Source organism: Phocoena sinus, chromosome 9 (genome assembly GCF_008692025.1).
Source record: "Phocoena sinus isolate mPhoSin1 chromosome 9, mPhoSin1.pri, whole genome shotgun sequence".
Taxonomy (NCBI): Eukaryota; Metazoa; Chordata; class Mammalia; order Artiodactyla; family Phocoenidae; genus Phocoena; species Phocoena sinus.
Window position 1 is genome coordinate 99,489,037 of NC_045771.1, and position 17,016 is coordinate 99,506,052.

Genomic DNA, 17,016 nt, shown 5'->3' on the forward strand with positions numbered 1-17,016 from the left:
CATCTGGATGCTGGCCTCAGCCAATTGTTGTTTCTCGTTCAGCTGTAAATTTCTTGGTTCCTGGTGCAATAGGTAATTTTCTGTCGTATTCTGGATACTTGGGCTGTTATGTTAGGAGACCCTGGGTTCAGATTAAGTCTCATGTGTCAGCGGGCATGGCCCTGTGTAGGGGCAGCACCAGGTCCCAGCCGCTATGGGCTGCGTTCCCATCAACCGTTCAGGCTTTTGGTCAGCCTGGCTCACCCGCTGCTCTGAGGCTCTCACTGGCCCCCTGGGACTGCCTGAGGGGAGGAGGGGGTCTCAGTGAGGGAGGGGTGGCAGGCCTGCGGCTCAGAGAGCCTTCCCTGGCCTGGCATTTGCTGTGGGGGACCCCCTGCCTGTGGGAGACACAGGGTGCTTCCTGGATGGGGCAGGACCCCTGCCAGTGTCCCCGCCACTCCAGGGTCTCTGGGCTGGGGAAGGCAGTCTCAGGTCCATGGGGACAAGAGGCTTTGGGAGCCAGGTCAGCTGTGGCAGAATCCCTTTTACTGAACCACCACAGGTGACAGGCTTTGGGGGAGCCCATCCCACCCCTACTGTTGCTCCAGCCCAGGCTTGGGCTTTGGTCCGATTCCTCAGGAACTTTAAGGCCATTTGTTCTTGGACCTTTTTTCTTGTTACCAGTTCAACAACCCTGCGGCTCAATTGTGTCCAGATACAGCCCATTCCCACGTCGTAAAATGTCCCTTCCCAGTACCCCAGGTCCGCCTGGAAACTCCAATTCAGCCTTGACCCAGGCTCCATTGCCCTTGCTTTGTGAAATGTGACCCCTGGGCCATGGGGGCTATTTATCCGACGACCTATGAAACCACACACAAACCTCTAGGAGACAAAACACCACGATGACAAAGGGTCATAACTGATGTCCCCCAGTGGGCAGGAGAGGGGCCTGTCACTGATGGATTCAGGGCCTGAGTGGGTGGGGTGGAGGGGCCGTCACTGATAGGTCCAGGACCTGAGTGGGCAGGGCGGAGGGGCCGTCACTGATAGGTCCAGGACCTGAGTGGGCAGGGTAGAGGGGCCGTCACTGATAGGTCCAGGACCTGAGTGGGCAGGGTGGAAGGGTGTTCACGTATAGGTCCAGGACCCAAGCAGGCGGGGCAAACGGGCCGTCACTGATACGTCCAGGACCCCGAGTGGGCGGGGCAGGGGGTGTGGTCACTGATAGGTGGCTAAGTGATGAATAGGGAGTGTGACGTTCCCCCACATAGCAGGGGCCCATCCAGCCAGGCTGGGAGTGCGGGGTCTCAGACAGTCCTCTGTGCAGCCTGGAGCCGTGGTGACAAATCCAGACTGTGTCCTTGAAAGCGCACCTGTAAGAGCAGTAGAACCAGAGCTCCTCCCACTTCACTCTCTGCTGTGACACTGATCAAGGGTCCAGGGCCCAGGGGGAACCTTCTGTTGGACAAGACTCAACCCATCTCCGCCCGCTCTGCCTTCCACTATTGGCATCAACCCCGGGGCCACTGCAGCTCCCCCTTCACAGCAGAGTCTCCTGGGCACCTCAGTAGAGCAGAAAGCGAAGCCCGCACAGGCTCACCCTGCCGCGAGGAAACAGAGTTTGGGTGAGGGAGCCAGCTCCTATCTGTCCATGACCAAAATGGGCCCAGGTTCTGTTTCTTTCCTGAGCTGGAACAGAAGCAGCCATGGGGGTTAAGCCACGTGGATGGTCAAGCCTCAGCCCTGAGCCACATCTGTGCCAGAGCCTGCAGTAGGAGAGGAGGGCAAGGCCAGGTGTGACCCAGTGTGTGTGAAGCTCTGGGGCCTGGCTAGGATGCAGACTTGGGCCAAGGCTTGTCCAGTGGCCACCTGGCATCGTGCTATGATAGGTGCTCCAGGCCTTAGGACACAGAGGAAACGAGCGCAGCAGAGTCCTGCGTCCATCACCAAACAAGGGAGGGAGGTCAACCTCGGGAGGGGGCCCAGACCTGAGAAGGCAGAAAGCCAGCACAGTGGGGCTTCACCTGGTTGGGGGACGAACCCTGCTAGCCCAGGAGAGCGGCAGGGCGGCACTGGGACTGTCACCAGTATCTGTTGAAAAGACAGGTGAACCCACCACACATTTTATATTCAGGTTCAGCACCCAACTCGGTAGACACCCGGGAAGTCCCATCAGAGGCTGATCTACACTGGAAGCTTTCTCCTACAGCTACTGGAACAGGGGCTTTATATCAACATCAAAAATGTAGCAGCTCCTATGATCAATACCACACATTATTATTAACTTCTTAGAATCTCTGAATACGATTTTCAGAAGTCTCTGGGCAGAAATCAAACTATAATCCACTGATCCATAAACAATCCCCTTCAAACTCCCAAATACACACACACACACACACACAAGCACACGCAGACCCGCCCACACATGTCCACACCCGCACATGCCTTCCGGGGTCTTCCCGTTCAATACGACAAGCAAATGCCTGCCTCCTGAGGCTTACCAAGTTTATACTTTTATTATACTCTGAATAGAGATGGTATTTAAAGAGCAAAGAAGATGACTATACAAAGGATTTATAGAACATTCATTTACATACAGGATATATTCTTTACAATATAAGAAAAGTAAAGATATCCACTACTAGGTAAGGCAGATAAGGAGACACGATGAGGTCTTTGATGCCGAGGATACACACGGAGACCCTTAAATGCGGTGTGACTTAACAGAGTTATAGGTTAACACTGGAGGAATACAGCATAGGTTAATGAGCAGGTAAACAGGCCCTGGCTATGACACCTGTGGGGTGCAGTCCTCGTGCATGCCCCAGGACAGTACCCCTGTGCCCACGGGCACCCCAGAAGCCAGATGCCTGGGGCCCAGAGTCAGTGTTGGCAGTGGGGCTGCCTGAGGTCTGAGCACGAAGTTCATGGACTCGTTCCATTTCATGCACATGTAACACACTGTCGTACCAGCTCCTCAGAAGACAGGGAATTGGCTTCCTTTCATTCCACCTCAGAGGGAGAGCCATTTGCTGGGAGGACACCTGCTGATGCCTTTGACTACTGAGAGTAAAAGTCTCAGCTGCCAGTCAGTCTCAAAAGCAAATGTCATGGCTTGTATGCTCTGGACGAGGACGGCCTCTGTGATTGGGGTGGTTGACGTTTCTCAGTCCTGCACCCCTCTCTCGCTCCGATTTCAACATGAGCCCTCTCTTCCTTCGTCAGAAGGATGAGGGACCTAGCCTGCGGTCCCTGGGTCAAATCTGGGGACAAGCATCTCAGGAGGAGGCCCCCCTGGGGGACAGCACAAACCTCCGCTCCCCTTGGCTGAGTTCTAGCTGTGAATGAAAAACGGAAATGCTAGACACCCCCAACCCCGGGTACCAAGGCATCAGGCCTCTGGGAGATGCCGGCACATTCTCCTTAGCCAGGCCGCCCTGCGTCAGGGTAGAGGGTCCGCGAGGACCAAGGCAAACATTTGGCACAGAAATGAGGCACTTGTGTTGGTGCATCGATAGGAGCTAAACAGTGGACTCACCCACCTGCTTTCACGCACACACTCACACTCATACACGCGTACAATGCCCACTGCGATTCGGCCAATCCCACCTCTGCTGTCGCCGAGTCTGTCTCTGCCCCACTTGAAAACAGAATCCACAAAGCACATTTCCAAACGCCAGCGTGGTGACCGCCACGGTGAGTCCTGGTGTTTGAAGAGCTGGTGCTTGATTTGCGAAGTGGAGGAGACGGGCAGTTCACGGGGGATGGAGAGCCATGGTGCAAGTGTCTTGGGTGACAGGGAAGGAGACTGGGGCCTCTTGCTATGGGATCTTGCAGGACCATTGGCTTCTTCTCCCAAACCTCTGACCACTGCCGGATGCAGGTGGACAGACCACGGCCCTCCAATATGCACATCAGCGTAAAGAGCACAGCCGATTAGGTGGCTAAGATGATGCCGAAGAGCTGAAAACAGCGTGGAAGGACCGAGATTCGTCCTCATCTTCACCCTGCTCAGGTGCCAGAACACAGGGATCCCAACGGGAGCCAACAGGCGGGGCGGAGACAGACAAGTGTTCCCTCACGTCAGTGGTTCTCGGGATGATCTCTCCCAGGCCCCCGGGTGGCCGAGAACCGCGACGTGGAGGACGGCTGAGTCTCCAAGTAAGCGTGTCCCACCCCTCAGGACCTTTCCCCTGCAGCGAGGATGTACCCACAGCCTGGAAAAGACACATGGATGGTCAAGCGTTCGGGAAGGCTGCCTGAGGCAAAGCCAGCTTTCAGCAGCCGCCCGCAGGCAACGACGGCCCACGGAGCGGTCAACAGAGTCCGCACCACCCGTCTTGGTGCATCCGACACGGGGACAGATGCTCCTCCCAGAGCCCCGGCGCGGCAGGCGGCAGCCTTTGGACACCAGTACAGCACAGCAATGGCAAACTGTTCTCATAAATAACTTGGCATTACGTAAAACATAAATTACATGGAAATGGGGTTTTACTCCTATCTTCTCACTTTCCCCTCTCACGGCCCAGGGTGCCATTCAGCCGAGGCACGTGAGAGGCGGGGAGCCGTCCCCACGCTCAGGCTCCGGCCTCACAGTGACCACACGACCTCCCTCGTCCTCACCGCCCATCACGTCGTCCCCTTGTCCATGATGCCCCAGTGCCCCGGGAGAGCCTGACCTGCATAAACCTTCATCCAACATGCATCCCCTTCTCAGGTTAATCAGCACCTCTGTCGTGGGAGGACAGAGGCCCTGAGGTGCCCGCTGGACGGGAGCCCTCTGACATGGCAGTGGCAAGGCACAGCCGGTCACTCAGGGCCACTGAGGAGCGGGCGGGCTCCCCTCCTTCCCACAAATACCAGAGTTCGAGGAACACGGGTCCCCACGTCTCCTTGCATGGTCCTTTCCTGCATGGGGACCGGGCGGGCACACCCGATGCCCAACTTCCTCCACCTGGAAAGCACTGGGCTACAGAAATGCGTCCATGAGCAGTGGCTCTCAGCTAAGGCCAGCTGGTGGCAGGGTTGTTTGTTTGTAAGGTTGGAGGAACCCCTTTCCCTCCTGGGCCTGGAACGTCAGGGTCACACAGGCCCTTCTGGAGTCTCCAGGCTGTGGGGGCTCAAATCTTCTTAGGGGAGCCGATCATGACCTTGGACACGAAGTTGACGATGGCACTGGCCGGCTGCTCGGGGTCATGCTCTGCAAACAGGTGGCACACGTTGTCTGTGGCGCTGCCCTGCTTCCGGGCCACAAATCCAAAGACTCTGCAAAAGGAAAGCCGGGTCAGCGTGCCAGCCGAGTCCTGTCCACCCCACAGGATACAAACCTCCGCTTCCTGTCGCACCGCCGCCACCTCTAACCTCTGCTTCTCCAAAATCTCAGGGGCCGAGTCCCCTGCCGGACACCTCCAGACGCAGGTCTGCGTCCTCTCCGCCTCGCAGACCCTGCGGGGAGGATGCTGTGCCCAGACCTCACAAGGGAGGAACCTGACGGGCAGGACCGAGGAGTGCCAGTCACGGGTCTGGGACCTGAACCAAAGCCGCTGCTCCAACCTGGCCCGAACCCTCCTGTTGTGCCAGCTCCTGAGCTCCACTCCCGAGTCTCTGATGGGGAGGACCCTGGCTCTACCTCAGGAGCCACCTACCCCCTGCTCACACCATCAGAGCAGACGGGCACACAAAACTCCAGGTTCCTGGGGTGCTGGGGGCTCTCCCTGGATGCCCACGATCCCACCCACTGGGGCCAGAGGATGGGAGGTTAAAAACACACCAGGGGCTCCCTTCTCCGGCCTCATACCCCTGAGTTACAAACTACGTGCAGGTGAGGAAACTGTTTAAAAGCACAGAACAGGGCTTCCCTGGTGGCGCAGTGGTTGAGAGTCCGCCTGCCGATGCAGGGGACACGGGTTCGTGCCCCAGTCTGGGAAGATCCCACGTGCCGCGGAGCGGCTGGGCCCGTGAGCCATGGCCGCTGAGCCTGCGCGTCCGGAGCCTGTGCTCCGCAACGGGAGAGGCCACAGCAGTGAGAGGCCCACGTACCACAAAACAATCTAATATTTTTCTTAGAAAATTGAAGACTTTATCTGAATAAGCTTTCAGGAGCCACAAACTTAACACAATAACTACCATTATCCAAACCCAAATCCCTGGACTTGGATAATTGTAGTTTTCCCTTATCTGAGGTCTTTCTTCTCCTTCTCAGAACAATGAAGAATTTTTCTGTATGAGCTGAGTGGTTTCCACACCACGGGAGGGACTGGCTGACGGCACTCAAGTGACCCCCCCCTGGGGCCACACACTCCACATGGCTGGGATCGCCGTGGGCCCTGTGAGCCAGAACGGCCTGGGGGCACCGCCCCCCCCCCGGGGGGCTCCTACCACTTTATCATATGCCAAGACAAACGGCCAACGTGAAATTGGAATCCTGGGATTGGACCCCTGCAGTTAGACATTTGTGGTAATCACATTTAGGTGACGCAGAGGACGCCCACCTGTGGGAAAGCAGACAGCTCTGGAGGGTTCCGAGGCTGCGTGGCCACCGCAGAGCCTGGGCCAGGGCAGAGCCGTGCTCCCTCTGCGCTGGGAAACGGTGATGCCCGCTGCACTCACGCAGCGCCCCCTTCCAACACCCCGGCCTCAGCCCTGCTGCAGACTCTACCCCTCCTCAATGGCCAGAAACGCTGTGCAATCTCTTCACGCTATTTATACCATATTTTATGGGTCACAGGTAAGTACTGCTCATTCAGAGAAGAGCAAGCAGAAAAGTTAACCCTTCGCAGGCCCTTTCCGCATAAAGAGAACGCTTTCATTTCCGTTTAATGCCAAACGCACTAACACAACATTGTAAATCTATACTCCAATAAAAACTTTTTTAAAAAGGCCAAACCCAAACCCATCGGCATTATTTAGTCATTTTCCTCTTTGGAAATCTGGGGCAGAATTCAGCTTTGGAGGCAAGCGTCTACTAAGAAAGAATGAAGACAGGCTGGCAACATACCTTGAGCAAGGGCCGTCTGTGATCCACCTTGCAAATTACAGAATAAGAGAAGATTCACGTTAATTTCTTCATTAACTTAAAAAGCAAAGGAAGCACATGCATTGCTTAGTACAGATACAGACGTCTTACTTCCTGTCTTGTGGATCCAACGCACAGAAGATCACGCCGCTCACGGGGTAGTGCCTCCGAAAGAAGAGCCTGCCGGGACACGGGAGAGGGAGAGCCCGTTACTGGGGTTTTGCAGTGACAATGCTGCCCTGGGCAGACCCCCAGGAGGAGGTTCTCGGGGTGTTGGGCGGGGGAAAGAAGCCTATTTTATGCTTTTACTGGTGGTCTGGAGAGAAGAGCAGAGTGTACGTTTGTTAGAAATCAGCAGACCTACGAGGCTGGGCAGAGTGGTTCCGGGAAAAGTGGGCACTAGGAAAGGAGTGCGTCTCGGGGTGAAGGGAAACACCTTGCCAAGTGAAATGGAGAACTGCCAGCCGAGTGGAGGGCAGGGCCAAGCTGAGTGAGGCCCTACCTGCCTGCCCTCATCCCAGGAAAACACCAACTGTGTACAGCCTTCGCAGCTGCCTGTGAAGAGGGCGTCTGGTACAGACCACCACTCTCCCAGGACAGGAGCCAAGTCAGCCCCAACGAGGCATCTGACGGCATGTTGTAGACTGTCAAGGGCTGTGCACGTGAAACCCACTGGGAGGTGCTACGACCGCCGGGCCAGCACAGCCGCTGGGGGACCCACCAGAGGACTCCTCTGTCCTCGGTCCCGGCTCCTGTCACTCGTCCTTTGTTTCACTGTCAGCCCTCCCTGCTCCTCTGAGCATGGCCTGCCCTGTGTGCCCCACTCCAGCTGGGCAAGCGCCCTCTCCTCTTGGGGGAGGTGGTATCCCCAGAGGCTGGTGGCTTTGATCTGGGCAAGGAGAGAGCTCATCAGGAGAAGGAAAGAAAGAGGCCAGCGTACGGGAAAGGCACAGGCAGAGCCGGGCATCTTTCAGCGGGAACACGGAGGACACAGCCTCTTTTGTCCAGCGTCAGCCAGGCTGAATGCGCGTTCCGTCTCCTGCGACAGGGAAGATCCTGGGTGCCACGGACGCGGCCCACCCCCACGGTTTTATAAGGACACAGGGGAACTAGAGATACAGAAAAAGCACACAGGTAGCAGGAGAAAATAGAGAGGCTGTGAAGGAAGGAGCCGTGCTTTCCTGCCCGACCCCGTGTCCACGCTTCAGCCGAGCCGTACCGGCACCTGCCCGTGGATATCTCATTCGAGTCACTGACATCCCGAGATGGTTACCTCAGTGCAGCTTGAGAAGCGAGGAAACCGAGTGCACGGCATGAGGAACGTGCCACGGTGGCCCGTCGGGTAAAGCGCGGGGAGCAAGGACCCCAATCCAAGTGGCAGGACCCACGCTGCACCTGACACTCCACGCCCACTTCATCCTGAGAGCAGTGGGTGGGAGCTCTGGGTCAGGGACCCTCCCAAGCCCAGGACTAGCTCTGGAGCAGGGGCCGTGGCAGGAAGAGCTCCAGGGCGCCGGGGTGAGCGCTGCCCCACCGGCTGGTGCGGGGACTGGCCGCCTGCCCCTTGAAGCTCCGGCCATCACTCTGCTTTGAGGGTCGCTGACCTGGCTTCCTCATTAATCACAGCAGGCTGTTTCCATAACAAATAAACAATAACTGCCTCTGAAATGCCTTGGATCCTGAGGTCAAAGGCTCTGCTCGTGGGAGGACACGCTTGCCGTTGTTCCGTCCACACACCTGACCCTGCTCTGTGCTCACCTGGAAACTGAAACAGCATCTACTGTCTAGATGTTCAAATGTTGTTAACTAAGATATAACAATAGACAATATCTAGATGATAGTTAATAATTAACATTAATTACTCTTATATACTATATTATTATTACATAATAAGTAACATTATCTAGATACTGAAATAATATCTATCGAGGTCACACTCTCACCTGAAATGGGATGACCAAGTGTTAGAATGGGATAACCAACGATACAGAAGCAAAGATGAGTGGATTCTATCATAGTCTCTGAGTGTTTTTACAGAAATGACAAAAGATTTTTGCATTTGCAAATTACACACACACACACACACACGTGTGTGTGCGTGCGTGTGTAAGAGATACTCAAAGATCCATGTACCTTTTTAAAATTTTTACTGACTTCTAAAAAAACAGCATTTGGGCCTAATGTCAATAGTCTATATGTGTCTCTGGGGACATACAGGACCAAGCACAGAGTGACTGGATCATTGATTCGTTCCAGGACCGCTGAGCTTTGCCGGGGTGACCTCCGCATGTCCAGGGGCCTGGGCAGAGCTGGTGGAAGGTCTCACCCCAGGTGGGGTCAGAAGCCCCGCCTGCCCCGCAGCCCGGCCGCCAGGCACACTCACTTCCTCTGGTTGTCCGTCAGGGTGATGCCCTGGGCTGACACCTTGAAATGCACGACCGTGGACAAAGGAGGCGGCTCTTGGACCAGGGTGATGCTCAGGGCCTTCTGGATGGCTTGGTGGCCCGTGAGGGACTCCATCTCCACGGAGTTCAGATACCACACGTTGCAAGCTGGAAGACGCAGGGGGAAGCGGCGTTAACGCGTCTGCCAGGCACGAGGGCCCCGGGGTTTATGAACAGCGTGCACATATGTGTGGCCAGGTATGTCTGAGGCAAACGCCCTCTACCCCTAATTCCAAAGGTGTGGAGTGAGCCAGAGACGCATACGCCCCGAGGCCAATGCAGAGAATAACACCCCGTCCCACCCACCCCCGACACACCCCACCCCACCACCGTGCACTGGAGCCAAGGAAGCTCCTCCCACTGGGCCAGGATGCGTCTCCACCCCTGCGGCATTATTTACACCTGGTGTCCCAAGGGTGGGCTGGAGGCACCTTCCTCCGTCTCAGTATGGGTCTGGGTGGGATAAGAACCCCACCACACCTGCAGTTAAGGAAACGTCCCCAGAGGGGAGCCTGCAGCCTGGAACCCCAAATATCCACCCCGCACGGAGTTCTGAAAGCAGCAGGCACCCAGAAAGAGCTGCTGTGAACGAATGACTTGCAGAGACTCAGAACACAGTCTGCGCGCAAAGAGCTGGGATGGCTTGTCCTGTCCACGTGCTGCCAAGGGGGCTGGGGTTTGTCTACTGCCATCTCCCCTTGGGGGAAGCAAACAGCTGAGTGTGAGCGAACGAATGACTTGCAGAGACTCAGAACACAGTCTGCGCGCAAAGAGCTGGGATGGCTTGTCCTGTCCACGTGCTGCCAAGGGGGCTGGGGTTTGTCCACCGCCATCTCCCCTTGGGGGAAGCAAACAGCTGAGTGTGAGCGAACGAATGACTTGCAGAGACTCAGAACACAGTCTGCGCGCAAAGAGCTGGGATGGCTTGTCCTGTCCACGTGCTGCCAAGGGGGCTGGGGTTTGTCCACCGCCATCTGCCCTTGGGGGAAGCAAACAGCTGAGTGCGAACAAGACTTTCTAAACAGACTGATGGCCCTTTGAGCCTGGATCCCTGCAGCTCAAGCAGAAGCTAACGTGGGACTTCGAGGCGTGTGACATCTGTGTGACTGTGGGACATTCAGACTCTCCCTCAAGTCCAGTCCTGCAGGGGCTGTGGCTTTGCCTGGCCACCCACCAAGGACGTGTCCCCCCGCCGGAACAGAGCCTCTCTTGTTCCCCGCTCTGCCGGATGCAGCCTCTGTAAGTGAGTGGGCTGTCTTAACTCCATCTCTAAAGGTCTTTAGATTTTCACTAAACAGAGAAGAAAAAGCTTCCCCTTGACTGGAGCAATAAGGTGAGTGCTGTGCCCTCGCCTGCACCACTTTCCTTGGGAGAGTCTCCCGGAGGCCCAGCCTCGGACAGGCTCCATCTCCACCCCGAATTCTGAGACTCAGCAGCAGTCACACCTGTTGGCAGGTGTGCTGCCACAGGCCCACGAAGGTGGGTTAAGAAGAACGGAAATAACGTACAATGTCCCTGGTGTCAAGATGCGGGGCCGCTTATGAGCTGCTAGCCCTCTGTTCTCTCCACGGCCAAGGCGACAATCCACAGCTACTTTTGAAGAAGCTGAGAAAGTTTGAGGATTTGGAAACTTCCACTTCAGTGAGGACACGATGATGAAGAAAGAAAGCAAGGCCTGGGGTTCGTGTAACAAATTCATCAGAAAAACGAGGCTCCTCCCTTTACCCTGGATGGGGGCATCAGAAGCGGGCAGGCTGGAGCCCCGCTGACCTGAGCCCGGAGCAGCTACAATCCTTTGATTTGCCGGAAGAGGCCTGAGTGGAAAGGCTGGGTCTTGAGGGAAGGTGGGAGATACCAGAGAACCGCCCAAGCTTAGCAGCCCCAGAGCCGGGCGACGGTATGTCCTGGAGTGTCACTTCATGGCTCCCAACGCGCCCAGGAGAAAGATCGAAACATGCCCGAAACGCCAGACTTCCCCAAATGCATGTTAACTGAGAGTTTCATCCCGGACACCAACTTCCCTCTATAAAGTTTACTGAACAAGTCACTTTAACTCTCTGAAAAAGAGCTTCGTATTTCACTCCTATAATTATTAAAATGACATTGTGCCATAAGCAAAATCTTCAAAGAAGTTCCCAAACACAACAGTTTTCATTTCTCCGAGCTCCACCTAACATGGCTCATTCATTAGGACACTCGCTCTGTGCCAGGCCGCGACTGAACATCTGAGACAGACTATCTCATCACATCTGCATCAGGGTCCTATGAGGAAGATTCTGTTATCATCCCCAATTTACAGATGAGGAAACGGAAGTGTAGAGAAATAGGCCAGAAGCCTGGCAACTCCCCAGGGGGCTTGCCGTGATACCCAACCTTCGTGCTGGCTCCTGCGGTGCTGAGGGTCCTGGTACCACCAGGTACCAGGCGCCAGGTAGAGAACACGGGCTCAGAAGAAATTTCACGTAACATTCCCGAGGATGAGCTGTGATTTTTTTTTTCTTTTTTTTTTTTGAGCTGTGAATTTTACTTCGAGACATTCCTCAGCCATAACGATGCCCGTCAGCAGCCCCATGTGATTGTCCTGACAGAGTGGCATCTTTTAAGCCACTGTCCCTCCTGCACATCTTGAGAGGCAGGGAGAAATCAGAGAGCCCTCCCTGAACGGCCGAGTTGCTGTGGCCACTGCTGCCCTCTCCGCGTCCTCTTGTCCCAGCCGGCGGCACTGCCCCATCTGAGGACGCCGGGCAATGAGACACTCCGGGGAACTGCAGGGCCAGAGGCCGACCTGCACTTCAGCTCCTGTCTGAACTTGAGGGGTCTACTTGTGTCATCTTGGGAAAGAGAGCGAGTTGGCAAAAGTCTTTAATATTGCAGTTGCCCAAAGCTTTGACGAAATCAGGTGCTTTTATGAGATGCTCACGTCAACCAGGACAGCCTTTCTGGAAGATGATTCGGCATTATTTACCAGGAGGGTCTGAAGACCTGCCGGTAACCTGGAGGTCCCGCTCCGAGAGACCTGAGACAGGAAATATTCCATAACCAGCTGAGACAGCTAGCCTAGAGGTGAAGATATTTGAGCCCCACGCTCATTTGGTGGGAAGTTAGTTGGAAACAAACTATGTCCAAAAGGAGGGGAATGGTTAAATGAGCCCCTCAATGGCATACCAACTAACCAGCAAATGGTAATCACGAACCCTGTATAGCAACATGGAAAAATGTTAGCGGTTTCTGGGAAAAGCAGAGTAAAACCATCTGTGCCATGATGAGACCTATACAAGAAAAGGCGTGTGTGCCTACGAACAGTTGGAGGTGTGCCTGGAAAATTTAAGACGGCTTGAGTTTAGGAGGGTGAATATTCTGCCTATGATTTCATTGGTATTACTAGACTGAGATTCATGCAGTTACAAAAGAGAAAAAAGAAAACTCTGATCTAGTCACAACGAAATCCCAGAAAACTGGCACGAGCTGAACCTGGAGCGGGCGCGCGTCTGCCACGACCCAGACTCCTGCTTCCTTGCAGCAGCACAAATATCCTTTTGAGAAGGAACAGCCGGCCTGGGGGGCATCTCCCCCCGACGCAGAGCGGCACTGTCCCTCCTCGGAGCGGAGAGGGGAGCCCTCCCTTCTCCCAAGCACGTCTGGGGCAGCTCTGCTGAGCACACGCCAGCCCCTTCCCTCCCCAGCGGAGGACAGGTGGGCCTGCTGTGCTTGTCCCCCGGGGCCTGGCCCAATACGTCCAATTCCACCTGAGGGTGCATAGCTGTGGTGCGATGCTGAACGGGAAAGCGCCCGTCAAACCCGCGGCGGGAAGCAGAAGTGTTAAGGTCACAGGTTCTCACCCAGTCCTACGGCTGCCAGAAATTCAGGGTCTGAAGTCCACAGTCCAGAACTCAGAAAAAGGAAGTAATGCAGAAAGGTAGCCTCCCAAGTGCTGTCTGTGGTACTGAGAAGTTAGAAGCACGCTAACTGGGCAACCGTAAGGGGTGGAATCAGCCGGTGGACGGTTCCTCAGCCACTGAAAGTGAGACCTAGGCTGTGTTTGCCAAAAACATGGGTAAACCCCTTATGCTAAGGGGGAAAAGGAAAACGGTCCGTGGTTGTACCTGGGCGACAGGTCTGTGGGGAATTCATTTCTCCCTTTTCTGTGTCTTCCTTTTTTTTTTTTTTTTAAACTGGAAGAATTCCTATTACTTTTATAAAGAAAACATCCTTTACAGTACGGTACGTTAAAGACACAGCCCTAACGTTTATGGGATATCGTGTGGGGTCTGGTGCCAGGGCCTTCAGCTGCATTCCACTGCTTCAACAGAACCAATTAAGAGCTGACACTAAAAACATACACAGCAATTCTTTTAGAAACTGCAGCAACTCACGACGGCCTCGGTATCAGATTCAAACGGATTAAACTGAAGAGAACCGAACGCTGCAGACACCCCTGAGTGTCAGCGCCTCACCTCCACGCAGGGGACACGGGCCAGGGAATCTCGAGGAGCCCTTGCAGGGCCAGGGGTCTGGGATTCTAAGTGAATTCAGACAACAAATGAAACTTAGTTTAAGGGGAGAAAGAACCACTCAGTTTCCTTAAGGTGGTCAGAGACCGGACAGCCTGATCATCTTCCCACCACGGTCACTCTGCACTTTTCGAACCAACAGCTAGGACCCAGCGCTCTCTGCAGCATCCTCACTCTTCCAGCTACGTATCTGTGTCCTGACTCAATTCCTTGCCTTGTCAGCCGTGAAGGCCGCTGGATGGACATTTAAACCTTTTGATGTGTTCCAGAAACAAGAGATTTTAAAAGGACCTAAGCTCAGGGCAGTCATAATTTAACGCCCAGACATAAACGCCCAATCGGATGATTAAATAAGACCTCCAAGGTTCTGCGTGAAGTCCTGTCCCTGGGAGGCTCACCCTTTAAAAAAGCAAAGCATTCAGAGTTACTGATACGTGCCATAGATTATCTGAAAAGATGATAGAGTGTAACTAAAAATTATAAGCCACAGCAGAAGAAAAAGCTTTAATATCTAAAAATAAAGGCTATTATAGTTCCATTAGGATCAACTAATTCATTGATTCATTTACTGATTCAACATGTATTGGGAAAATGTTAGGTAACAAGGAAGCTTAAGGAGAAACATGAAATGCTGCTTGTAATGAGAGGCTAGTGAACCAAAGTGCAGAACCCAGAGGCGTATGTGCCCCAGTGCTAACTGCCTGGGGTGGGTGAGCAGGGCTGTAACCCTGAGACACCAGGTGGTGCCCCGATAGAAGCCCAGGCTCTGCCAGCCTCACAGGGCACGTACTCTGGAAGGGTTTGCTGCCATCATTCTGGAGCACTTTTCTTGAATGAGGTTGACACATGAGTTGCAATTTAAAAATCGTTAATGACATGTTTAAAAAATTTTAAATACATTTTTTAAAAGGTGCAGTTGAAACAAACATGTCCATTGGAGCAGACCTGATTTCACAGCCCACCTCCAAGGTCAAGTGCATGGGTGAACAGTTCACCAGCAAGGCCTGCAGCAAAGTCCAGCATGTTCCCCGCAACTTTGCTGGGACCCAGAGACATGGGGACAAAGCTGCTGCTTTAACGTAAGGTAGCAATGAGCCCTAGCGGGCTCCAGGGACCCCCTGAAACAACCTGCAGGCTGTGAGCTCATGGTCTTTGGCGTGGGGACAATGCCTCACAACGCTGCTGTGGGACCAGCCCTTTCGATCGTGTCTACGTAGGAAAAGGATAAGGCCACTGCACAGCAAAGGCCACTCCTCTTGGGACAATAAAAGTGTTTTCACACGAAAGCAGAGCGGCAGGAGCACAACTACAGCTTACGTGACCACGTTACAGTTCCCAAGGCATTTTCAACATCCTGTTCAACTGGTCCTGCAGCCCCTGTGTCGGGGAGCGATTATTATGATTATGTTGAGGTCTGCACGGCTACGTGACCTGCCAGAGGCTGAGCCCCAAGCGGCAGGGCCTGGACTGGAACTCAGACTGGATACAGGCAGACGCTTCCTTTTGAGGCTTCAAGTTCTAGCACGCTTGCTATCTTGGACAAACTCCTGTCACCTTTGTTCTGGCCACGGATAACTTATCCTTTAAGGATAGTCTATGAAGAGTTCAACACTAAAAAAAAATTCCTTTTGAAAACAGAGGGATTTTACTTTAGCTGGGTAATAGAGTCGGTGATGTATAGTTTTACAGAGAAAAACTGCACAGACGAATAATGCAAATTGTACAGAGGAAGCAACAAGAAAATACCTGTATCTGCATATTCGTTCATTACAGAGTCACAGCTATAAAGTACTCTACAGACGTGAGGCACAGATAGAAGTATTTCTAGTCAGTCCTCCTGCAGACTCAGAGAATCCCTCTGCAACATTTCTGAGAGTAAATGTCTACCTTGAATGAAAGACCTCCAGTGGGGGAACTCAAGGTTTGGAGCCAGTGGGCCCCATAATTCTCTCCAGCTGTGTCCCTCCCTCACAGCCACACACCCACAAGAGCCCTGTGGTCTCTGGCTCGTCCACAACCCTCTTAAGCTGGGGTCACTAGGACTGCCTCTCATGCTGCAAAAATGACCTGGCCTGAAACTAATAAGCTATTACGGCAAGGTTGCAGGATACAAAGTGAATACACAAGTCAATCACTTCCCTATATAACAGCAGAGAACAAGGGGAATTTGTAGTTAAAAACACAATCCCATTTATATTAGCACCCCCAAAATGAAATACTTAGGTATGAATCTAATACAATACGTATAAGATCTATATGAGGAAAACTACAAAACTCCCACTAATAAAATCAAAGAAGTAAATAAACTCAATATTCCACATTCATGAATAGGAAGACTCAGTATATAATTCTGATGTCAGTTCTTCCCAACTTGATCTGTAGATTCAATGAAATCTCAATCCAAATTCCAGCAACTTACTTTGTGGATATCAACAAACTAACTCTAAAGTTTATATGGAGAGCAAAAGACCCAGGGCAGCCAACACAATATTGAAGGAGAAGAACCAAGTCAGAGGACTGATACTACTTGGCTTCAAGACTTACTATAAAGTGACAGTAATCAAGACAGTGTGGTATTGGTGAAATAATAGACAAATAGATGAGTGGAACAGAATAGAAAGCCTAGAAATAGACCCATATAAATAGTCAATGGATCTTTGACAAAGGGACAAAGGAGATACAGCATTGCAGAAATAGTCTTTTCCACAAATGGTGCTGGAACAACTGGACTTCACGTGTGAAAAAAACTAGACACAGACCTTAAACCCGTCACAAAAATTAACTCAAACTAGAATGGCTATAAATGTGAAATGCAAAGCTATAAAACTCTTAGGAAAAAATTTAGATGACCTTGGGTTTGGTGAAAACTTTTTAGATACAATACAGAAGACACGATCCATGAAAGGAAGTATTGATAAACTGGATTTCATTAAAATAAAAAATCTTTTGCTCTGAGAGACACTGTCAAGAGAATGAGAAGACAAGCCACATCCTGGGAGAAAGTATTTGCAAAAGACAAATCTCACAAAGAACTGTTATCCAACATATACAAAGATCTCTTAAAATT

General features: G+C 53.0%; 1 protein-coding gene across 4 annotated transcripts in view; it reads right to left on the reverse strand.

Annotated features, from left to right (window-relative positions):
• Positions 1-2,469: 2,469 nt before the first annotated feature.
• The window catches only part of TNS3 (tensin 3), a 226,770-nt gene continuing 212,223 nt past the window's right edge, over positions 2,470-17,016 (reverse strand). For all 4 annotated transcript variants that reach the window (XM_032643771.1, XM_032643770.1, XM_032643768.1 and 1 more), the window contains 4 exons: positions 9,378-9,546; positions 7,106-7,174; positions 6,977-7,003; positions 2,470-5,244 (listed from right to left, as the gene is read on the reverse strand). In XM_032643771.1, the coding sequence (XP_032499662.1) occupies positions 5,100-5,244; positions 6,977-7,003; positions 7,106-7,174; positions 9,378-9,546 (410 nt within the window). In that variant the 3' untranslated portion in view covers positions 2,470-5,099. The remainder of the gene's footprint in view (positions 5,245-6,976; positions 7,004-7,105; positions 7,175-9,377; positions 9,547-17,016) is intronic.